We start from the raw sequence: 25,435 nt of genomic DNA on the forward strand, positions 1-25,435 counted from the left end.
CAACCGGCTTCACTTTTCTTACAGATAATAATAAATAATAAATACTTGTGTCTGTGTTTATCTATCTATCTATCTATCTATCTATCTATCTATCTATCTATCTATCTATCTATCTATCTATCTATCTATCTATCTGTTTATCTATCTATCTATCTATCTATCTATCTATCTATCTATCTATCTATCTATCTATCTATCTATCTATCTATCTATCTATCTATCTATCTATCTATCAATCTATCTATCTTGTGGAAAGGATGCGTCCCGATGGTCAGGCGATCCATTTGCTGTCAACATCCGTTTGAAGGAAGGAGGCGTGACGATATTAACGATAGACTCGGCTGATAAACCGACATGTCACACACGTGACAGCAGTCGTTCGACATCTCTGGCTCTATGTAGACGACGGTAAACAGGCGTGATCGCCGTTTGTGAGGCACGCTTTCCCGCAGCTCGTCTCTATGACTGAACTGCAATCGTGGATCAAAAAGAGGCCGAGGAAAGGCGAATGGCACCGCGAGTGTCGCGTTGCTCTCAAGCACTCTGCCGTCCCGGGTCGACCTTGAATGACTTCAACACAACCAAAGCATTCTATAGGGGATTAGTGGAGGGGAGGTACAACGACGATCTCGGGGCAAACCTGGGCGTCGACGAGGAATACCTGACGCGCCTGTTTGAAACGACTTTCGGGCCGGGACCTATGGACAACTTCCAGAGATCCCTGGCCTGGCAGTGCTACCGAGAAGCGCTACCCGTTCGGGATAAGCTCTATAGGCATGGCTCGAGAAACACGGGGCCGACCTGCCCGAGATGCGGGCAGAGCGACGAAACCGCTCTGCACGCAATCGTGCAGTGTCCAGCAATTTCCCACCTGTGGGCTTATGTCGAACGACTGCTGTCACGTGTGGGACGTGTCGGTTTATCAGCCGAGTCTATCGTTAATATCGTCACGCCTCCTTCCTTCAAACGGAAAGGAAAAGCTATTTTTATCATATTTGTGGCTATGGCGAAAGAATGTATCTGGTGGACGCGCCTGAAAGGATTAGAGATAAACACTTTCCTCTCTGGTCAATCTCTCATCAACTTCTTCAAGTATCACTTGAAGAGGAAAGTGAGAGTAGAGAGGCAAGTTTTGTCTTGTGAATGTTTAAAAAAAATAACATGTGACTTCATTGACCGAGGTTACCGTGGTCTTTTCCGTAGGCTTTTCTTTCCACGGGTAAACCTCACCTGTCCCCCCCTTTACACCTTATATTGACATTTCTGTGATAACGATCCCTATTGATCGATTTTTTTCCTTTTCTTTTTATTTTTTCTCCCCTCTTTCTTTCCTTTTACGATCCCTTTTGATCGAAAACCAAACCCCCTTTTTTATCCCCAAAAGAAAAGCTCTACCTTGTAATTTGTCCTGTCTGTGTGCAGCCCTGTGTGGCTAATAAAGAAACATATCTATCTATCTATCTATCTATCTATCTATCTGTCTGCTTATCTATCTCTCTCTCTCGCTCCCCCCCTCTCTCTCTCTCTCTCTCTCTCTCTATCTATCTATCTATCCATCTGCTTATCTATCTATCTCTCTCTCCCTCTCTCTCTCTCTCTCACTAACTATCTAACTATCTCTCTCTCTCTATCTGTCTATCTATCTATCTATCTATCTATCTATCTATCTATCTATCTATCTATCTATCTATCTATCTATCTATCTACCTCTCTCTCTCTCTATCTGTCTATCTATCTATTTATCGAGCCTATTCGTCTCTTGCTCCCTTTCTTTTTGTGTGCATGCATATGTACGAATATATGTATGTAGACCTTATGAACACGAACCAGTGTATGCGTTTGTCAGTAGCAATGTTAATGTTGCTTATTAATACATGCTAATTCTTAAACTTTATTTGGTATTTTCTGATAGGAATGTCACGAAGCTTTCGAGAAGGAATCGACTCTTACTGGTAAGCCACGCTTGTTGCTCATCGCTGCAGTTCCGGCTGGAAAACCACAAATAGACGCTGGATATGATATCAAAGCTTTACACCCGTACGTATATAAACATAACACATTTCTAATTATACACAGGGTGAGGGCGCGTGGCTTAGTGGTTAGGGCAGTCGGCTCATGATCGTAAGGTTGTGAGTTCGATTCCCGGCGACGCGTTGTGTCCGTGAGCAAGACACTTTATTTCACGTTGCTCCAGTCCACTCAGCTGGCAAAAATGAGTTGTACTTGTATTTCAAAGGGTCAGCCTTGTCACTCTCTGTGTCACGCTGATTATCCCCGAGAACTACGTTAAGGGTACATGTGTCTGTGGAATGCTCAGCCATTTGCACGTTAATTTCACGAGCAAGCTGTTCCGTTGATCGTATCAGCTGGGACCCTCGTCGTCGTAACCGGCGGAGTCAAAGTCAAGAATTATACACAACTTGTACACATGTAAGCTGTTGCTATTTTTTAGTCTTAGCTCAGTTCCTAGATCGACAATTGACAATGGGAGATGTTCTAGGTGTGATCATTACCACAATCTTCCAGGCGATGTGTACCTACGGCTATGTCTGCTTTTTTTAGGAAAGATAAGGTGCTATTCATGAGATATTTGGCAGCTATTTATATTTACTCTTTACTCTTTTACTCTTTTACTTGTTTCAGTCATTTGACTGCGGCCATGCTGGAGCACCGCCTTTAGTCGAGCAAATCGACACCAGGATTTGTTCTTTTTGTAAGCCCAGTACTTATTTTATCGGTCTCTTTTGCCGAACCGCTAAGTGACAGGGACGTAAACACACCAGCATCGGTTGTCAAGCAATGCTAGGGGGACAAACACAGACACACAAACATATACACACACATATATATATACACACACACACACATATATATATATATATTATATATACATATATACGACAGGCTTCTTTCAGTTTCCGTCTACTAAATCCACTCACAAGGCATTGGTCGGCCCGAGGCTATAGCAGAAGACACTTGCCCAAGGTGCCACGCAGTGGGACTGAACCCGGAACCATGTGGTTAGTTAGCAAGCTACTTACCACACAGCCACTCCTGCGCCTATATTTATGTCGAGTGATTATGTAAAGTATCCCTCATTTGCTCTTAGAAGTGCACATTGGTTCTGCTTCAGAGGAAAGTAGTTTTTCTCACATCAGGCCCTATTCAGATACGCGCCGAATATACGTCGTTATTTTCGATACTTCCTAAAGTGTTTGCTCATCGCCTACTAATGGTAAGTTTAACTATTCTAAAGGGAGATTCCACCATACAATATATTTGTGTTGTTGTATTATACAGTTTTGTAGAAAACAAAACTTACATATTCCAAAGATCAATAATAATACAAGGAAAGCAACGAGAAAATGTTTACAATAAATTGCTCGATATGTTAAAAATAAAAGCCTTAAAATCTCACACTGCTATAAAGACGGAAAAACTGCACAATATAGTCCGTGTTATACAAAAAAAATATTCTCGCAGTTTGAATATCTTTGATCATAAGTCTGCACAGTAAAAACTGTCTGGGGCAGTAAAAAATAGTAAAAGCAAAATAGTTGAATATAAAATGTCTAGCTACTGGACCATGTGCTGTAAATTCAAAATATGACACAAGGCTAATGATTTGTTTTTGTATTGGACACTGTGTATTTCAGGTTGATTTGCTTAGAGTAGCAGTTTCAAATGACTTACTTAATTATCTGAGATTTAAAATACGTTCGGAAAAAACGAAGGAAACAACTCAGCTGCTTTGTTTGAGAGATATAACAAATGAGATGGAATGGAAGCACTCCGGTTGATCCGAATCAACGGAACAGCCTGCTCGTGAAATTAACGTGTAAGTGGCTGAGCACTCCACAGACACGTGCACCCTTAACGTAGTTCTCGGGGGATATTCAGCGTGACACAGAGAGTGACAAGGCCGGCCCCTTGAAATACAGGTACAACAGAAACAGGAAGTAAGAGTGAGAGAAAGTTGTGGTGAAAGAGTACAGCAGGGATCACCACCATCCCCTACCGGAGCTCCGTGGAGCTTTTAGGTGTTTTCGCTCAATAAACACTCACAACACCCGGTCTGGGAATCGAAACCGCGATCTTATGACCGCGAGTCCGCTGCCCTAACCAATGGGCCATTGCGCCTCCACCAACAAATGAGATAACCCATGAGATAACCAAGACTTGTCTTTCGCTATGTTTAAAACGATATCTTTGGCTATCTAGTTTTTTCTGCCATTGGCGCAAGGCTTGAAACTTTGGTTGGGGGTGGGCTCTTGTGGATTTCATCGATTCCAATGCTCAACTGGTACTTATTTCATCGATCCCAAAGGATGAAAATTATAGTTTCCTCAGCGGAATTTGAACCCAAAACACAAAGACGGATGAAATACCGCTGAATATTTTGTCCAGTGTGCTAACAATTCTGCCTGCTCACCGCCTTTGCCTGTCCGAATCTTAACTTTGTCTTACAATCAGTCTTTTGTAGTCCACTTTAATCTATACTACATCTTCACAAAATCTTCACTCATAATATTTGTATAACTACCAACAACTTCTTTAGCTAAAGTTAAGAGGAATAATCCTAACCTATTTCTTTATTACCCACAAGGGGCTAAACATAGAAGGGACAAACAAGGACATACATAGGTATTAAGTCGATTACATCGACCCCAGTGCGTAACTGGTACTTAATTTATCGACCCCGAAAGGATGAAAGGTAAAGTCGACCTCGGTAGAATTTGAACTCACAACGTAACGGCAGACGAAATACCTATTTCTATTTCTTTATTACCCACAAGGGGCTAAACACAGAGGGGACAAACAAGGACAGACATAGGTATTAAGTCGATTACATCGACCCCAGTGCGTAACTGGTACTTAATTTATCGACCCCGAAAGGATGAAAGGCAAAGTCGACCTCGGCGGAATTTGAACTCACAACGTAACGGCAGATGAAATACCGCTAAGCATTTCGCCCGACGTGCTAACGTTTCTACCAGCTCTCCGCCTTAGAGGAATAATCCTAACCCTTTACACATTCTCTATCTTAGTGTTTCTCTGTCTTTTGTTTCCAAGATATGTCGACTTCCTCAATGTGATGACTTATGATTATCATGGTACCTGGGAAAAAACCACAGGACATAACAGTCCCTTCAACGCATCTGGTGATAGCGCAGCTAAATCCGTGGTAAGTTGTTCGTTTTGCGGATGTTATTCTTGATGGTATTGTTGTTGTTGTCTTGTTGTTATTGAGATTGTTATTGCTTTTGTGTTGTTGTTTTTGTTATGGTCGCCATCTTCATTTCTTCGTTATTTATCCCTTTTCTTTCCTAGTTTTGTTCTATTGTTTGCTGTTAAGCCTGTCAGAACGAACACGTGCTATGTGGAACTTTACCGCAGTCTTTGTGACGCTCTAGTAATCTTTATATATATATACAAACTGCAGTTTGTGTCTGTGTGTCTGTGTGGCTGTCAGGTTGTACCCTCGCCCTGACCACGGCTTTCAACCGATTCTGATGAAACTTGACACACACATAGCCCAATGTCATAATTCAAAACTAACGCAGCGAAAATTTTGAAAAGTTCCCCCAGTTCTGAAAAAAATCGATAAATTCGACATGGGGTCGAGAATCTAAGCTTTTTATATGCAACACATTTTCTGTTGTAGTTTTCGCAACTTGCAATCGAGAGACAGCTAGGAACATCGTATACATCGTATATTTGAGTGAAGAGAAGACATTGCAACCTACACATGCGCCTTCATTCCCTAGAGGGAAAGAACTAGATTGGGATTAGTCGTTGCCTACTAGGGGCTCTTACATACCCGGGCAACGCCGGGCTATGCTGCTAGTCTTTATATATAAAAGTGAAGTTGTGTGAGTGTCTGTCTCCTACGATTTAGATTCCTAACTACTCCCACATTTTGCGGTGCAGTTTAACCAAATTCGGGTATCTTATAGTCGTGATTCATATCGAGCCCTTCTGGGTATTAGCGCGCGTCTACGATGAGTCTACGATTTAAAAAAAAAATTACCATAATTTTTTCCCATTTTTAATGCATTTTTTTGCTATTATATAAGGGAAGTAACTCTCTAAAATGCTTATATAGTTATTTCCATTACAAACCCGAGCAACGCCGGGCGATACTGCTAGTTATATATAAGCAGTCTACTAAATTAGCGACCTATTGGATAGATGCATATAAATGCTAATGATAGAGAAAGATATTTCAGTGAAGCCTGAAAGATTTGTCCGAAGTCATTGCTGGTTTCCCTGAATTTACTGGGTCCCAGTTAGGGCTCTGTTTACCTCTGTTCTTTATACTTTCGTTATTTGAAATATACTGATTATTCCATAGACGGTATGTAGAAAATACTCCAAGACTATAAAAGGGTGAAATATGTGTAGCTGTTAATCTATTTGAAACAAGTTTTTTGAGTATCTAACTTGAATATAATTATATGATGAAGACACAATTCACTGTCCGGTCCGCTTATCGAACACACGACCTTACGATTGTGAGCTGAGCACTCTAGCCATTAGACCACTCACTTTCACTATGATGTACAAAGGTATTTGTAAGCTGAGAGGAGTTTTATATGCAATGTGGGTAAATTATTGTTTGAATATATATATATACTAGCAGTATCGCCCGGCGTTGCTCGGGTTTTTAAGGGAAATAACTATATAAGCATTTTTAGAGATGTAAAGTATAATAGCCATCTCAATATGGCTAACCACAAAGGGGGGTGTTACTGTAGCTTTTTACGTTCTGAGATTTAATAATACATTTTTAGAGAGTTACTTCCCTTATATAATAGCAAAAAAATGCATTAAAAATGGGAAAAAATGATGGTAAATTTTTTTTTAAATCGTAGACTCATCGAAGACGCGCGCTAATACCCAGAAGGGCTCGATATGAATCACGACTATAAGATACCCGCTTTTGGTTACACAGCACCGCAAAATGTGGGAGTTGTTAGGAATCTAAATCGTAGGAGACAGACACACAACTTCACTTTTATATATAAAGATTTATATTAATTGTTTCATTTTATATTTCTAAGAGCATCATAAACATCATGGCGTTGCACTTCACTTTATACTTCTAAATCTCTAAGTTTTAGATCTTCTCAGAGATATCATTATCTTATTAACTGTTGTTATTGTTGTCCAACCACAGCTCAACTAAGTTACCAGATACTTGATCATAGATATTCCAGATTTGACCATCGTGCCACATTTTCAGACATAATGTATCAACGACTGCATTATCCTATGAAATATTTTCAACTAGCAGTATCGCCCGGCGTTGCTCGGGTTTGTAAGGGAAATAACTATATAAGCATTTTTAGAGAGTTACTTCCCTTATATAATAGTAAAACAAATGCATTAAAATTGGGAAAAAATGACGGTAATTTTTTTTTAAATCGTAGACTCATCGTAGACGCGCGCTAATACCCAGAAGGACTCGATATGAATCACGACTATAAGATACCCGCTTTTGGTTAAACTGCACCGCAAAATGTGGGAGTAGTTAGGAATCTAAATCGGAGGAGACAGACTCTCACACAACTTCACTTTTATATATAAAGATAAGATATGATTAAAGGTAAATTTGGCTAGCATTCCTTAACTGGTTAAGTAATCATATAAAAGACTCTTGTATGTATTATAAATTTACTTGCAGGTATGGAGCATGGACTATTGGATGAAACAAGGAGTTCCATTGAATAAACTTAATGTTGGATTGCCATTTTATGGCCGATCTTTTACATTAGCTAATCAGGACAAAAATGGGCTGGGGGCTTCAGCCACTGGTGGAGGCACAGCCGGCAAGTTCACAGGAGAAGTGGGACTTTTGGCCTATTATGAGGTAAACAACCTTCCCGTTTATTGCTTTTCCCCCAGATTATTTGTTGCTATGCATATTGTTACTGTTCCTTGAAAGGCGCAATGGCCCAGTGGTTAGGGCAGCGGACTCGCGGTCATAAGATCGCGGTTTCGATTCCCAGACCGGGCGTTGTGAGTGTTTATTGAGCGAAAACACCTTAAAGCTCCACGAGGCTCCGGCAGGGGATGGTGGTGATCCCTGCTGTACTCTTTCACCACAACTTTCTCTCACTCTTACTTCCTGTTTCTGTTGTACCTGTATTTCAAGGGGCCGGCCTTGTCACTCTCTGTGTCACGCTGAATATCCCCGAGAACTACGTTAAGGGTACACGTGTCTGTGGAGTGCTCAGCCACTTACACGTTAATTTCACGAGCAGACTGTTCCGTTGATTCGGATCAACCGGAACCCTCATCGTCGTAACCGACGGAGTGCTTCCAAAAAAACCCCCAAAAAACTGTTCCTTGAAAGGAAACCAACTATAATAATTATTGATTTCTAATATTCAGACAACATGACATATTTAGTGAGTGTATAGTTGATTAAATGGACCTCACTTCTTAGTTAATGTTAGTTAAATACTAAGAGCTTTGTTAATTTTAAGATGCCAATAAATTCAATCATTTATTCTCTAAATTCTACTTTTCTCCGCCATGTCTGATGGATAAAATATGCTCATAATAAAATGAACCCTTCTCAGGCGCAGGGGTGGCTGTGTGGTAAGTAGCTTGCTAACCCACCACATGGTTCCGGGTTCAGTCCCACTGCGTGGCATCTTGGGCAGGTGTCTTCTGCTATAGCCCCGGGCCGACCAATGCCTTGTGAGTGGATTTTGTAGACGGAAACTGAAAGAAGCCTGTCCTATATATGTATATATATATATGTATGTGTGTGTGTTTGTGTGTCTGTGTTTGTTCCCCTAGCATTGCTTGACAACCGATGCTGGTGTGTTTACGTCCCCGTCACTTAGCGGTTCGGCAAAAAGAGACCGATAGAATAAGTACTGGGCTTACAAAAAGAATGAGTCCCGGGGTCGAGTTGCTCGACTAAAAGGCGGTGCTCCAGCATGGCCGCAGTCAAAATGACTGAAACAAGTAAAAGAGAGAAAAGAGAGTATACATAGAAAGACAATAAATTTTAATAAATTAGAATGACACTCTTAATGGTGAGAACAATAATTCTGGTATAAAGAGGTAGGGAAGACAACCCAAAATTTTAATTGATTGAAATTAATCAAATATAGATGGTGAAACCGATCTTTATCAGTGAGGCGGCAACTGGCAACTACAGAAGTGTTTCTCTTATTAAAAGTCATCAGTGTCACTGTAAATCACCTATTAAATATTAAGGCTTTTCCAACACATTGCAGGACATTGACTTGTCATATTGTCACTTTACTGTTTGAACTTTAGTTCACTTACCAATATTTCGATTTGTTTGAAGAAGAATCATTCCTTCTGCTAATACTGGGAATGTTAATGATAAAAGTTATTGTAGCGTTGGTGATTCTTATTGTAACATTTTCGAAAATAGAAGTAGTGTTGGTAGTGGAAGTCGTGATGTTTACAATCATGATTGTGGTATAACTGCTTAATATAGAAGCATGTAAAAATATTCTCCCCATATATCGCTGACCATGTTAATACATGCCATCTGTTTTCATCTTTACAGATTTGCCAAATGATACAAACTTCTACAGTAAAAAGATTGACAGTTGAAAAGGTACCCTATTTGGTTTCAGGTGACCAGTGGATTGGATATGATGACCCAGAAAGTATTTACTTGAAGGTAAGTACACAACCGACTTAAACACTTTATTTATCTAAATCATGTCGGGTTAGTGCAGAAGGTAAGCTGATTCCAATTTTATTTGATAGACATATTCGCGTTCTCCACTCATTTAGGTTATTTGAAATTTAGATTTTGATCAGATTTTGGCATTGACCTAATGTTTGCCTTTCCTAAATGCTGAGAAAAAAAAATTTGATTCTGCATATTTCCACTGATTTTACTATCTGTAAAGCACATAGATATTCCATTTTTGTTTTGTTGCAAATTGCGCCAAGAGCTTCGTTGTTGTTTTTGTGTTAAGAACTAAGCTGAGACGTGTAGATAAATACAAGGGGTTAATAAAGCTCCTTTATAGAGACAATGAACAAGAAGCTACATCATTTTTGACAAAGTTGGAATCGTCAAGAGATAAAAGATATATATAGTGTCTAAATAACAAAATGTACTATTGTAAACAAATAACCCAACAGATTTATCAAATTTAATAAAATAGGCTTTTATTCATCTACTAGCAGTATCGCCCGGCGTTGCTCGGGTTTGTAAGGGAAATAACTATAAAGCACTTTTAGAGAGTTATAGCCAAAAAATAGCAAAAAATGCATTAAAAATGGAAAAAAATTATGGTAAATTTTTTAAAATCATTGACTCATCGTAGATATTTTTAGAGAGTTACTTCCCTTATATTTAAAAAATATGCATTAAAAATGGAAAAAAATTATGGTAAATTTTTTAAAAATCATTGACTCATCGTAGATATTTTTAGAGAGTTACTTCCCTTATATTTAAAAAATATGCATTAAAATGGAAAAAAATGATGGTAAATTATTTTTAAAATCGTAGACTCATCGTAGACTCATCGTAGACTCATCGTAGACTCATCGTAGACTCATCGTAGACTCATCGTAGACTCATCGTAGACGCGCGCTAATACCCAGAAGGGCTCGATATGAATCACGACTATAAGATACCCGGTTTTGGTTAAACTGCACCGCAAAATGTGAGAGTAGTTAGGAATCTAAATCGTAGGAGACAGACACACAACTTGACTTTTATATATAAAGATATCTGAATCTGTTCTCCTAAAATGACATGGAATTCAAGAGAGGATTTATCAAAACAATTTATCACAATTTGCGACTTTGGCCGGCCCGACGCTACAACAGTAACACACACACACACACACACACACACACACACACACACACAAATACACAAAATTATTCGATATTTTGACTGCCGATATTTTGTCGTGTCAGCATTCTGTCTCGTTGATAGACAAAGGCTTTGAGATCAGATAGCTAGCTACATTAATTCAATTAACTCATGACTCATTGTTGAAATATCTTTACCTCTTACATGTTTACATTACGCTTGTAGGCGAGCTGGGCAAAGCAATCTAAATTTGGTGGCATTTTCCTCTGGGCCATCGCCCTAGATGACTTCCGTGGTACTTGTCCTGGCAGTCAACCCTTTATTTTAATGAAGACAATTATTAGTGCACTCGAAGATAAACCTCAAATAACGTAAGTATCACAGTAAGAGTCATTAACTGTATCGAAATTTTATTGTTTATTTACATTTTCTAACAGGTTTTTGTGTATTAGCTTCTCATTGGCACATGACCACGGAGATTATATCTGACCATTGGCTTCATAGTTGACCATTGATCTGTGGATTAATATTTGGTCATTGGCTTTATAGTTGACCACTGACCGTATAGTTAATCATCGGTTTTATGCTTGATCATCAGCTATGTGATACGGTAAACCTCAAAAAGCGAGTGGTGCTCTGCAACAGTAAAAATTTATCTACAGAAGCGTATTGACTCTAGGTGGCGTGTAACTGTACTTACTATGTGTAGCATGTTCTCATTACGCATGATACGTGTGTGGTGTAATTATATGAAGGCGGCGAGCTGGCAGAAACGTTAGCACGCCGGGCGAAATGCGTAGCTGTATTCCGTCTGTCGTTACGTTCCGAGTTCAAATTCCGCCGAGGTCGACTTTGCCTTTCATCCTTTCGGGGTCGATAAATTAAGTACCAGTTATGCACTGGGGTCGATGTAATCGACTTAATCCGTTTGTCTGTCCTTGTTTGCCCCCTCTGTGTTTAGCCCCTTGTGGGTAGTAAAGAAATATATATGAATCGCATTTGTTTATTGTTTAAATATTAACCCACCTTCCTCAGTTGTTCACCTCCTGTTACAGACTTCATTTCTTATTTCTTTATTGCCCACAAGGGGCTAAACACAGAGGGGACAAACAAGGACAGACAAAGAGATTAAGTCAATTACATCGACCCCAGTGCGTAAATGATACTTAATTTATCGACCCCGAAAGGATGAAAAGCAAAGTCGACCTCGGCGGAATTTGAACTCAGAACGTGGTAGACGAAATACCGCTTAGCATTTCGCCCGGCGCGCTAACGTTTCTGCCAGCTCGCCGCCAGTTACAGACTACATTCCTGTCAGGCCAATTGACCTACACTATAAAGTTTTACCCACTCCTTACTAAACTTAATTGTTAACCAGGTCCCTCTACTATATCCTTTCTCTTCTTACTTCCCTACATGTTTGCGTGTGTTACTGCGTATCGTTTTATCCATTTGTTCCCATATAAGCCCTTTTTGTATTTTCTCCTACTTTACGTTAGATACTCAGATAGTTAGATACTCAGATCGTAAAAATACTCGAAATGCCATCGAGTACCTCGTCCGGCGTGCTTAATGATTCCGCCAGCTCACTGCGTTAATAATCAAAGTTGTTATCTACTTTACGTTAGATACATCCTTTCGTTATCAACAGACTTCACCCTTCCCCTATCACCCCTATTTTTTCTCTTTAATTGCACTCCCAGCAATTAAAATCACTTTATTATTTCGCCATTAAAATCCCTTTATTATTTCGCCATTAAAATCCCTTTATTATTTCGCCATTAAAATCCCTTTATTATTTCGCCATTAAAATCACTTTATTATTTCGCCATTAAAATCCCTTTATTATTTCGCCATTAAAATCCCTTTACTATTTCGCTATTAAAACCACTTTATTATTTCGCCATTAAAATCCCTTTATTATTTCGCCATTAAAATCACTTTATTATTTCGCCATTAAAATCCATTTATTATTTCACCATTAAAATCACTTTATTATTTCGCCATTAAAATCCCTTTATTATTTCGCCATTAAAATCCATTTATTATTTCACCATTAAAATCACTTTATTATTTCGCCATAAAATCACTTTAACTAACACACAGCTCATGCCACCTCTCATTGGTCTGTCCCGCTGTCTCTTGCTTCCCACATCACTGCATCATTATATCCCATTCTTCATTCATCATTTTGCAGCTGAGACAGCAAATAATTCTATATTATCTCTCAGACGAAGGGCAAGTGCTTGAAATCTCAAGTGCTTTCAATTTTCACGGCAAATCAACCCACTAAACGTTTCTACAAGTTATTCACGCTGAACTCCAGAAGCATTAAAAAAATGTTCAATATAACTTCTTTACAGAAATTTGTCATGTTTTATGTCATACTTTGTTTCATAAAATAGCATATATAACAATCATATATGAACAGGGATTCGCTCGGTCGCCTCTTTGATCAAGCATGTAGTATATCAGCGGGTTAGAAAGTGGTTTAGATTGTCGCTTATCTCTGTCATACCATATTTGAGGTTCTCTCTCAAATTTTCTAGGAAGAATTTGGGATCGAAATTTATCTGTTCAGTTTATTTGAGTCGGGAAAATATAGTGAATAATGAGTAATTTCTCTGTGGAACGAAAGTCGTTGGACTTTCATAACTTCTTAAATATATGTACTTTATCCATTTGAAGGTCTGAGTGTGTGTGTGTGTGTGTGTGTCTGTGTCTGTGTGCGGACGAGTGTATATAAGTAATACCTGTTACCTCGAAGTTTCGCCATTAAAATCACTTTATTATTTCGCCATTAAAATCCCTTTATTATTCGCCATTAAAATCCCTTTATTATTTCGCCATTAAAATCCCTTTATTATTTCGCCATTAAAATCCCTTTATTATTTCGCCATTAAAATCACTTTATTATTTCGCCATTAAAATCCCTTATTATTTCGCCATTAAAATCCCTTTATATTTCGCCATTAAAATCACTTTATTATTTCGCCATTAAAATCCATTTATTATTTCACCATTAAAATCACTTTATTATTTCGCCATTAAAATCACTTTAACTAACACACAGCTCATGCCACCTCTCATTGGTCTGTCCCGCTGTCTCTTTGCTTCCCACATCACTGCATCATTATATCCCATTCTTCATTCATCATTTTGCAGCTGAGACAGCAAATAATTCTATATTATCTCTCAGACGAAGGGCAAGTGCTTGAAATCTCAAGTGCTTTCAATTTTCACGGCAAATCAACCCACTAAACGTTTCTACAAGTTATTCACGCTGAACTCCAGAAGCATTAAAAAAATGTTCAATATAACTTCTTTACAGAAATTTGTCATGTTTTATGTCATACTTTGTTTCATAAAATAGCATATATAACAATCATATATGAACAGGGATTCGCTCGGTCGCCTCTTTGATCAAGCATGTAGTATATCAGCGGGTTAGAAAGTGGTTTAGATTGTCGCTTATCTCTGTCATACCATATTTGAGGTTCTCTCTCAAATTTTCTAGGAAGAATTTGGGATCGAAATTTATCTGTTCAGTTTATTTGAGTCGGGAAAATATAGTGAATAATGAGTAATTTCTCTGTGGAACGAAAGTCGTTGGACTTTCATAACTTCTTAAATATATGTACTTTATCCATTTGAAGGTCTGAGTGTGTGTGTGTGTGTGTGTCTGTGTCTGTGTGCGGACGAGTGTATATAAGTAATACCTGTTTACCTCGAAGTTTCGCCATTAAAATCACTTTATTATTTCGCCATTAAAATCCCTTTATTATTTCGCCATTAAAATCCCTTTATTATTTCGCCATTAAAATCCCTTTATTATTTCGCCATTAAAATCCCTTTATTATTTCGCCATTAAAATCACTTTATTATTTCGCCATTAAAATCCCTTTATTATTTCGCCATTAAAATCACTTTATTATTTCGCCATTAAAATCACTCTATTATTTCGCCATTAAAATCACTCTATTATTCCGACCATGTGACCAGTTTTTTTAAGTCCTTGATTCTGTGCCTGTTTTGTACACTAACTGCACAGACTTATAAACAACTACGAAGCACGCAGGCATGAATCAACTGTTTCCCCTTTCAGGAATACCTAACTTTAGTCCTTCAGCATTGATTTTCCATATATTGACAGTGTAGATTTCTTATCTGCTTCTTCATGCAAGACTAGCAGTATCGCCCGGCGTTGCTCGGTTTGTAAGGGAAATAACTATATAAGCATTTTTAGAGAGTTATGGCCAAAAAGTAGCAAAAAAATGCATTAAAAATGGAAAAAAAATGATGGTAATTTTTTTTTAAATCGTTGACTCATCGTAGACATTTTTATAGAGTTACTTCCCTTATATAATAGCGAAAAAATGCATTAAAATGGAAAAAAATGATTGTAAATTTCTTTTTAAATCGTAGACTCATCGTAGACGCGCGCTAATACCCAGAAGGGCTCTATATGAATCACGACTATAAGATACCCGGTTTTGGTTAAACTGCACCGCAAAATGTGGGAGTAGTTAGGAATCTAAATCGGAGTAGACAGACTCTCACACACACAACTTCAGTTTTATATATAAAGATATGCATAATGTGTATTTAACTCTGCTTCTTTTTTTCCACCATAGAAGTTCTACGACCGAAACGCCTAGCGTGACGCCGACAACTACAACACAGGCAACAACAACACAGGCAACTACAACACAGGCAACAACAACACAGGCAACAACAACTGGTAGGAAAAATTTTCATCAATCTGTGTATCTGTTTGACTGTATGTTTGCCTGCTTGCCTGTCTATCTATCTATCTATCTATCTATCTATCTATCTATCTATCTATCTATCTATCTATCTATCTATCTGTCTGTCTGTCTGTCTGTCTGTCTGTCTGTCTGTCTGTCTGTCTGTCTGTCTGTCTATCTGTCTATCTGTCTATCTATCTATCTATCTATCTATCTATCTATCTATCTATCTATCTATCTATCTATCTATCTATCTACCTATCTATCTGTCTGTCTGTCTGTCTGTCTGTCTGTCTATCTATCTATCTATCTATCTATCTATCTATCTATCTATCTATCTATCTATCTATCACCGGGACGAACGGTGGGACCGACAATGTGACTGACTTCGGTGTGTACTTGGACGGCCTACTGCGCTTCTCGGCCAGCGAGGCGGAGTGCTGCGAAAGACTGATATCTGCCTGGGAAGTAGAGGAAGCGTTGAAAAGCTGCACTAGAGGTAGATCGCCGGGTTTGGATGGTCTGCCCTACGAGCTTCACACCTCAATGCCGGACTTGTTTGCGGGTCTCTTGGCGAACGTCTACTGCAACTGGCAACAAAACCGGAGAATTCCTGCTTTTGTTTGTCGAGGAGTGGTAGCTTTGCTGAGAAATGACCCAAACAAGGGGGGACGTGATAGGGAACTTTAGGCCAATCACTCAGCTCAATGCAGAGTTGAAGATTCTGGCCGAGGTGCTAGCCAAGAGGTTGGCGCTTGTCATGGACAAGATGATTGGCAAGGCGCAGACATGCACCGTGCCGACCAGGTCGATACACGATAACCTCCATCTCATGCGCTACATCATAGAGAGGGTGGGTAACGAAGCTGGCGCGGGTGGGGCTTCGATCAATTTAGATCAATCTAAAGCCTTCGATAGGGTCGACCATCGATATCTGGCAGCTGTTCTCCGGACAACCGGTTTCGGTCCGGTCTTCTGCGGGTGGATCGCTGCTTTGTACAGCGGCATCTGCTCGGTCATACGGGTGAACGGTCACCTTTCCGAGCCGTTTGACATCTTGCGTTCGGTCCGCCAATGATGCCCTCTCTCCTCCCTCCTCTATGTATTGACTCTCGAGCCATTACTGCGGAAGCTGGAGGCTTTGAGGGGTGGCCCGCGCGATCTAGGATGTGGAAACAGCGTGTCTACCTATGCTGACGACGTCACTGTGATGGTGTCCAGCCACAGGCACATCGACCTGATCGGCGAGACGCTAAGCGAGTAGGAAGCGGTGACAGGTACGAATATTAACGCGGAAAAGTCGGTGGACTTGCAACTGGGCATCTGGAGGGGCAAGTCCATGCCGTCGTAGGGCGTTGGACAGACGGTCCCGTTAAACTGCTCGGGGTCTGGTTCGGTCCGAACCTCCAGGTGGAGAAAAACTGGGACGAAGTGACGAGCAGGGTGGCCAATCTCACCCAGAAATGGGTCGAGAGGAAGCTGTCCCTGAAAGGTCGAGCGGAGGTGGCGAATGCGTACATCGCATCCGTCATCTATTACCAACTGACCGTCGTCCCTTGTCTCGACCGCTGGTTGGCCAAGCTGGTGCACTTGCTCTTCGACTTTCTGTTGAAGGGTCGGGTACCACTGGTCAGGTGCTCCATCTGCTGTCAACAGCCGCTGAATGGAGGCCTTGGCATGCCGTGGTTGCTGATGCACAGACATGCGCTCAGGCTACAGCATCTCAAGCGTTTCCTGGACGGTGAACAGGTGTGGTCACCGTTCGTCAGACACGATTTTCCGAAGCTCGTCTCTTTGAAAGAGCTGCAATCTTGGATCAAACGCAGACCGAAAAAGGGCGCTTGGCACCTCGAGTGCCGTCAAGCTCTCACCGCCTTCCGCCAAGTGGGCAATGCGATCGGTAGTAGTTCCACTCTATCGTTCTATAGAGGGTTAGTGGAGGAAAAGTGCGACGATGTTCTCGAGGAAACTCTAGGCGTCGACGATAATGAGTTAAACAGTCTGTTCGGAAGAACTTTCGGGCCGGGGCCCATGGATAACTTTCAAAGGTCACTCGCCTCGTAGTGCTACCGAGGGGCGCTGCCTTTTCGAGATAAACTCTACTGTCACAGAAGTGCTATCAGCCGGGCCTGCCCGAGGTGCGCTCAGGACGACGAGACCGTTCTGCACGCACTCGTCCAGTGCCCGAGTATTACTGACCTGTGGGTTTATGTCGAACAGCTACTGTCGCGTATAGGACGGATCCGGCTATCAGCTGAATCCGTAGTGAAGATTGCCCCGCCGACCTCCTTTAACCGGGAGGGCAAGGCAATTTTCCGTTGTCTAGTGGCTGTAGCAAAAGAGGTGGTATGGTGGACCCGTTTGAAAGGGCTAAAGTAAGACACTTTCCTCTTTGGTCAAGGCCTCATCAACTTTTTCAAGTTCCACTTGAAAAGGAAGATGAAAGTAGAGAGAGAAGTGCTGTCTCGTAGCAAATCTATTGAAAAGTGGGTAAATGTCGGGAAACTGGCCAGTATGAACGGACCAATGCTGAGATTACACTTGTAATAAAAAGGTAATATAAAAGGAGAAGGGGCTCTCTACTCCCTTTTGACCAGGCTCCCGTGGCTTTTATTGGGTTTTCCACGAGTAGCCTTTCGAAGCGCCTTCCCCTATTGCGAGTTCTTTGTGATTGTTACATTTTTCGCTGTTTTCTAATGTTTACATGGACCTTTCTTTTTCGCAAAGCCCTTACTATCTTTCGTCCAGTGTTTGTCCTTACATGGTTTTTGATTTATGTTAGCCCTTGTGGCCAATAAACCAGAATTATTATTATTATTAACTTTATACCTTGACTCTTCCAGATTCAACTCCTGAATGCGCGCCACCCGCAAATCAGTAGCTGTGACTCCTGTGACTCCCCTCTCAACGTTCCTGGATGTTCATGCTGATGACGGCCATGATGTTAATGAGTAATGGCGATTATGAACACCATAATGATGAGGATGTTGATAAACAGCGGTGATGGTGAAGATTATAATAAAATGTATTTAACCGCTGGAAATTGTTTTGAAACTTAATAAAAACGCATAGATAAATTATTTCGTTAAATTATTTCTAATTTTATGCACTCCCTATATTTTTCTCTTGTATCGTACTACATACGCTATATATTTGTACAATGATACATTTAGGAGCTCTTTATTAATCCATATATATACATACATACATATATATATATATATATATATATATATATATATATATATATATATATATATATATATATATATAATAATTTATATATATATATATATATAACGGGAAGCTTTATGAAAATAAACAAAAGACGAAGGCAGGTGGAATATAACAAACAATTGTATTAGTATGGCGCTCAGGAATATAAATAAAACAAGTCTTTAACGTTTCGAGCCTACGCTCTTCAACAGAAAGATACACAGAAAAGAAACACAGAAAAGAAACAAGGAGAAATATATATATATATATATATATATATATATATATATATATATATATATATATATCTATATATATATATCTAATATAGGATAAAAATTTCGAAAAAATTTTATCAATGGCCAGCATATTAAAAAAATACCTTTAAAGATTAAATTTATAAACAACTTATAAACAAGGGCAATAAAAAAAAAAGAATTTAATGCCAAATATGCCGAAATAGACTTAATCGTCAATAACCATATAATTTATCACTATAAGCACGCGTCTCGTAATTACTTCTGCGATGAAGCAGCGATGAGGGTGAACGGGCGGCAGCCGCAGTATCCAACAGTCGATGGCTCGAACGTTGCTCTTCACTTTGTGTTGATCGCGAACGTGTTGTCGTTGCAGCGGTCCGTGTACGGCGGGGAGGACGCTGCCCTTGCGTTTCAGAAGCTCGCTTTAATCTCTTACGCTTAGCTTGGGAAGTCGCTCGACTAATGTCAGACCTTCTTCGACCTGGCATCATCTAGAAACTTGTTTAATTTCGTAAAAATAAAAAGCAGTTGATGGGAGCAAAAAAAAAAACAGTGATTCAACACCGAGCAGCTAAAGGTAACGTATAGGGATTAAGGAGGATTAAAGCAAAGTAGATACAAATATCAAAACAGACAACAGCTAATACAATGAGTCGTGCAAAAGTAAGGACAGCTATATGGCAAGAGGGCGCAGTAGTTGAGGTAACTGGCAAAAAACCTAACTAAAGGGGAAGCTCTAAGTAGGATGTCTGTGGGGGAGATTTTTGATAAATTTTATAGGGAGAACAGAGTAACTTAAAGAGACACTAAGGTTATATGGAGGACGTGGGTAGCAATAACGAAAAACAACAGAAACGAATACAAACAGCAAGTGGTGGATGGAAGCACTCCGTCGGTTACGACGACGAGGGTTCCGGTTGATCCGAATCAACGGAACAGCCTGCTCGTGAAATTAACGTGTAAGTGGCTGAGCACTCCACAGACACATGTACTCTTAACGTAGTTCTCGGGGATATTCAGTGTGACACAGAGAGTGACAAGGCCGGCCCCTTGAAATACAGGTACAACAGAAACAGGAAGTAAGAGTGAGAGAAAGTTGTGGTGAAAGAGTACAGCAGAGATCACCACCATCCCCTGCCGGAGCCTCGTGGAGCTTTTAGGTGTTTTCGCTCAATAAACACTCACAACGCCCGGTCTGGGAATCGAAACCGCGATCCTATGACCGCGAGTCCGCTGCCCTAACCACTGGGCCATTGCGCCTCCACGAGTGGTAACAAGTGGTACAACGTCACTAAAGCCAGGTGAAACTGGGTAACGGTAATGATAAGCAAAGGTTCAACAGTCGAATAATCTGTTGTACACAAAAAGCAAACCGAAACGTAAGTAAGGGAGTAGTGAGGTAGAACGCAACACGGATGTCCGAAGCGTAAGTGAAGCATTCGTATGAAAATGTTTAAGTAATGGGACCGTGAGTCAAAAGAGTATGTGCTATTGGCTAAATACCAGCCAATAAGAAGAGCAAAACTGTTCAAGTGAACGTGAAACAGGTGAGTCATGCGGTGGGAGTGGTTGTAGGTAATTCTGGGAACAATTGGTGAGAAGTGTGGTAATCTGGGATAATCTGTTTCTTTACTACCCACAAGGGGCTAAACACAGCGGGGACAAACAAGGACAGACAAACGGATTAAGTCGATTACATCGACCCCAGTGCGTAACTGGTACTTAATTTATCGACCCGAAAGGATGAAAGGCAAAGTCGACCTCGGAGGAATTTGAACTCAGAACGTAACGGCAGACGAAATACCTATTTCTTTACTACCCACAAGGGGCTAAACACAGAGGGGACAAACAAAGACAGACAAAAGGATTAAGTCAATTATATCGACCCAAGTGCGTAACTGGTACTTATTTAATCGACCCCGAAAGGATGAAAGGCAAAGTCGACCTCGGCGGAATTTGAACTCAGAACGTAACGGCAGACGGACTATCTATTTCTTTACTACCCACAAGGTGCTAAACATAGAGGGGACAAACAAGGACAGACAGAGGAATTAAGTCAATTGCATCGACCCCAGTGCTTAACTGGTACATAATTTATCGAACCCGAAAGGATGAAAGGCAAAGTCGACCACGGCGGAATTTGAACTCAGAACGTAGCAGCAGACGAAATACCGCTAAGCATTTCGCCCGGCGTGCTAACGGTTCTGCCAGCTCGCCGCCTTAGGTGAGGTAATCTGTGATAATCACTGACAGGAAGTACGCGCTGGTGCAAAATGGCACCTAACACGTAAACGCCGACAGTGACAATATTTTTTTTTTGTTTTGTGGGAAGAGGGGGTCAGAGTCGATTGTAAAGTGCAGGAGGGAGAAATTATGTGATTTGTAATAATCACTGTTAAGGAATATGCTTCGGTGTCACCTGACGCTAAGTGAGGGGAGGAGCCCCGAGTCTACTGCCTCAAGTAGTGTGAATCGGGAGGCGGCGGCGGTGTGGTTCGCACAGTGTCACCAATGCAGCGCGGTGCTAATTGATGGGTGGAAGAATAAGGAGTGTCAAAACTGTAGTGAGTTGAAAGCCTTCTCGAAGACTTGATTAATGCAAATTTGAAGTTGATGAAAGAAAGCTCTTCGGACATTCCACCAGAGGGTGGTGTGGCGAGTCTTAAATTGTTTGATTGCTAACGTCGTTAACACACGTATATACGACGGGCTTCTTTTCAGTTTCCGTCTACCAAATCCACTCACAGGGCTTTGGTCGGCCCGAGGCTATAGTATAAGACACTTGTCCAAGGTGCCACACAGTGGGACTGAACCCGGAACCATGTGGTTGGCAAACAAGCTACTTAGTTGAAAGCCTTCTCGAAGACTTGATTAATGCAAATTTGAAGTTGATGAAAGAAAACTCTTCGGACATTCCACGAAAGGGTGGTATGGCGAGTCTTAAATTGTTTGATTGCTAACGACGTTAACACGCGTTGCCGTCTGACAAGATCAGTGAACACATCCGACCGTTTTCAAGGCAAACATATTTGATTGTTGCAGAAGCAACTGCTGTTTTTTTTTTTTTTGGTAAACAGCAGGAGTGGCTGTGTGGTAAGTAGCTTGTTTACCAACCACGTGGTTCCAGGTTCAGTCCCACTGCGTGGCACCATGGGCAAGTGTCTTCTACTATAGCCTCGGGCCGACCAAAGCCTTGTGAGTGGATTTGGTAGACGGAAACTGAAAGAAGCCCGTCGTATATATGTATATATATATATATATATATATACTAGCAGTATCGCCCGGCGTTGCTCGGATTTGTAAGGGAAATAACTATATAAGCATTTTTAGAGAGTTACTTCCCTTATAAATTCGGGCTTTCTTAGCCATTTCTGTTTTGGTGTCTTCAAGCCATGAAGTCGTTGTTCTAAAAGAACGCTGGTTTCCTTCACAACGCATTACGACGTTGATTTCTTTACACTCCCTTCCCCACAGCTTCACAAGGGAGGGAAGGGGGAGAAGCAAACAGGTGCAGCTGTGAGCGTGGACGCCAACTCCGCCGCCATCGACATACGATGCATTTTATGCATTAAAATGGAATAAAAAATGATGTTAAATTATTTTTAAAATCGTAGACTCATCGTTGACGCGCGCTAATAGTCAGACGAGCTCGATATGAATCACGACTATAAGATACCCGAATTTGGTTAAACTGCACCGCAAAATGTGGGAGGAGTTAGGAATCTAAATCGAAGGGGACAGACACTCACACAACTAGAGTTTTATATATATAGATATATAACAATATAGGATGAAGTCCCTTTCTCTACAGAAAAGGAATCCATCAGGAAGCGTGGGCAGTATATTTAAAAAACCGTTACGGTTGAAGGTGGATAAATCAGTGTATTGGCTTTAGAATAACCCTCTTTAGCCCTTAATTATATGATATATATATATATATATATATATATATATATGCGTGTGTGTGTTTGTGTGAGTGTGTTTGTACCCCTAGCATTGCTTGACAACCGATGCTGGTGTGTTTATGTCCCCGTTACCTAGCGGTTCGGCAAAAGAGACCGATAGAATAAGTACTGGGCTTACAAAATAAGAATAAGTCCCGGGGTCGAGTTGCTCGACTAAAAGCGGTGCTCCAGCATGGCCACAGTCACATGACTGAAACAAGTAAAAGAGTAAAAGACTGAAAGAGCATATTATGGCGAACCAACACGGGCAACACTGGGTGTACCTGCTAGGGACTGAGCTGGATCAGCTCTCGTCTTTTATCTAGTCGTGTAGATCCGATCATATGTAAATGGAAAAATCAATTATATCTTTATATTGATAGTCTGCAGCAAAAAAAAAAAGTCGTGGTCGCTAGAGAGAATCACAGTTACCCCCGCTGTTTACCCGCGCTTTGCTTCTCGTTCGAGTTTTTTCAGAACTTCAGAAGGTACGTTCAGCTGGATCAAAATAAACTTTTGATGTTTTCATGTAAAGATCACCTGCAAAAGAAAAGTTAATCAATAAAAGCCACAATTATCCGGTATTGCATCATCAATTTTGGAGAAATTCTCTAAGAATACAAGAAGTTAGTGAGCGCAAATTGTCCAGGAAGGTTTTTATGGACGTCTCTGTCCTAATGACTCACAAAACTACAAGACAAACCCGGTCGTATGCATCATTGTGGGGGTAAAATAGGTAAAATTTCCTTCTCGACTCATAAGGGCCGGTTTCCAGGTCTCCATGGTATATATACTCTTTAACTCTCTCTTTTACTTGTTTCAGTCATATGACTGCGGCCATGCTGGAGCACCGCCTTTAATCGAGCAACTCGACCCCGGGACTTATTCTGTGTAAGCCCAGTAAGTAACGGGGACATAAACACACCAGCATCGGTTGTCAAGCAATGCTAGGGGGACAAATACAGACACACAAACACACACGCATATATATATATATACATATATACGACGGGCTTCTTTTCAGTTTCCGTCTACCAAATCCACTCACAATGCTTTGGTCGGCCCGAGGCTATAGTAGAAGACACTTGTCCAAGGTGCCACGCAGTGGGACTGAACCCGGAACCATGTGGTTGGTAAACAAGCTACTTACCACACAGCCACACCTGCGCCTATATATATATATACATACATACATATATATATACATATATATATATATTCCCCACCCCCTGGACGGGATGTCGGTCCGTCGCAGGATTTCTCATTTTTGCCAGCTGAGGGGACTGGAACAACGTGAAAATGAAGTGTTTTGCTCAAGAACACAACACGTCGCCCGGTCCAGAAATCGAAATCACAATCTTACGATCACGAATCCAACACCTTAACCATTAAGCCACGCGCCTCTATTATGAGGAATGATAAGTCAATCAGAAACTGGTGGGATTGAGTAGAAATCCCTGGCTGTAAGAACCGTTTTACGGACTTCTACTCAGAAAATATAAGGCGGAAAAAGGAGGGTATCGTAAAAACAGCAACATTAACTGTAACACGCTCATCACAGATGAAATCATAGAAACACTCAGCAGTGGTTATTGCTGAAATTGTAAGGCACACACACACACACACACACACACACACACACACACACACACACACACACACACACACTGACCCAGACACATGCGCACAAACAAACAAAAAGGAACGCAGTGTAAATAACGGACAGAGTCAAGAAAAGGTTGCGAGACGCAACGAAAATTTTAGCAAAATAAAAATAAGAAATAAGTGGAAATTTTACCGGTGTGTGTGTGTTAAATAATAAGCCACAAAAAGAAAATGACCCTCCCCAGACACAACATTGTAAAAATACTGAAATCTTTAAAACATCAGACACCCGCATAGAGACATATGGAGTTGTCCCCCTTGCATCAGAAGCTACACAAGTTTCCATCTTAATATTTTCTAAAACACAAGTCACTTGGTGGCCTGTTGCAATACACTCTGTGACTACGGCGGGTGATAGATCACTCAGTTGATCATAAGTCCGAAAAACAAGAGAGCACACTGAATTTTTTTGTTTCTTTGAGCAGTAATATTTAAAATAGTCGTAGACTAGGTCGGTCAGAAATTTACATTGATTTCACGTCCGTTGTTGTTGTTATCAACACAGGCAACTCAATAAACCTACTGGCTGGAGGCACATAACCTCTTTACCAGTGTAGGTAAGAATACTGTCTTGGTCAGCATGGTTGTGAAAAAAAAAACAAAAACAAAAACTAAACTCTGAAATATATATTTATTTTACTCTGTCTCTCAATAATTAAATAGGCGCAGGAATGGCTGTGTAGTAAGTAGCTTGCTAACCAACCACATGGTTCCGGGTTCAGTCCCACTAGATGGCATCTTGGGCAAGTGTCTTCTACTAAAGCCTCGGGC

At 40.6% G+C, this 25,435-nt stretch overlaps 1 protein-coding gene across 4 annotated transcripts in view; it reads left to right on the forward strand.

The window, feature by feature from the left end:
* Positions 1-18,659, forward strand: part of LOC115224191 (chitotriosidase-1) — a 192,298-nt gene extending 173,639 nt beyond the window's left edge. For 3 of the 4 annotated variants that reach the window (XM_036500674.1, XM_029794968.2, XM_029794950.2), the window contains 7 exons: positions 1,913-2,037; positions 5,074-5,185; positions 7,688-7,873; positions 9,560-9,676; positions 11,057-11,202; positions 15,466-15,572; positions 18,423-18,659. In XM_036500674.1, coding sequence (XP_036356567.1) covers positions 1,913-2,037; positions 5,074-5,185; positions 7,688-7,873; positions 9,560-9,676; positions 11,057-11,202; positions 15,466-15,572; positions 18,423-18,460 — 831 coding nt within the window. In that variant the 3' untranslated portion in view covers positions 18,461-18,659. The remainder of the gene's footprint in view (positions 1-1,912; positions 2,038-5,073; positions 5,186-7,687; positions 7,874-9,559; positions 9,677-11,056; positions 11,203-15,465; positions 15,573-18,422) is intronic. The other variant, XM_029794960.2, reaches the window with a different exon arrangement.
* Positions 18,660-25,435: the final 6,776 nt, after the last annotated feature.

The sequence above is a fragment of the Octopus sinensis genome, linkage group LG2 (genome assembly GCF_006345805.1).
Source record: "Octopus sinensis linkage group LG2, ASM634580v1, whole genome shotgun sequence".
Taxonomy (NCBI): Eukaryota; Metazoa; Mollusca; class Cephalopoda; order Octopoda; family Octopodidae; genus Octopus; species Octopus sinensis.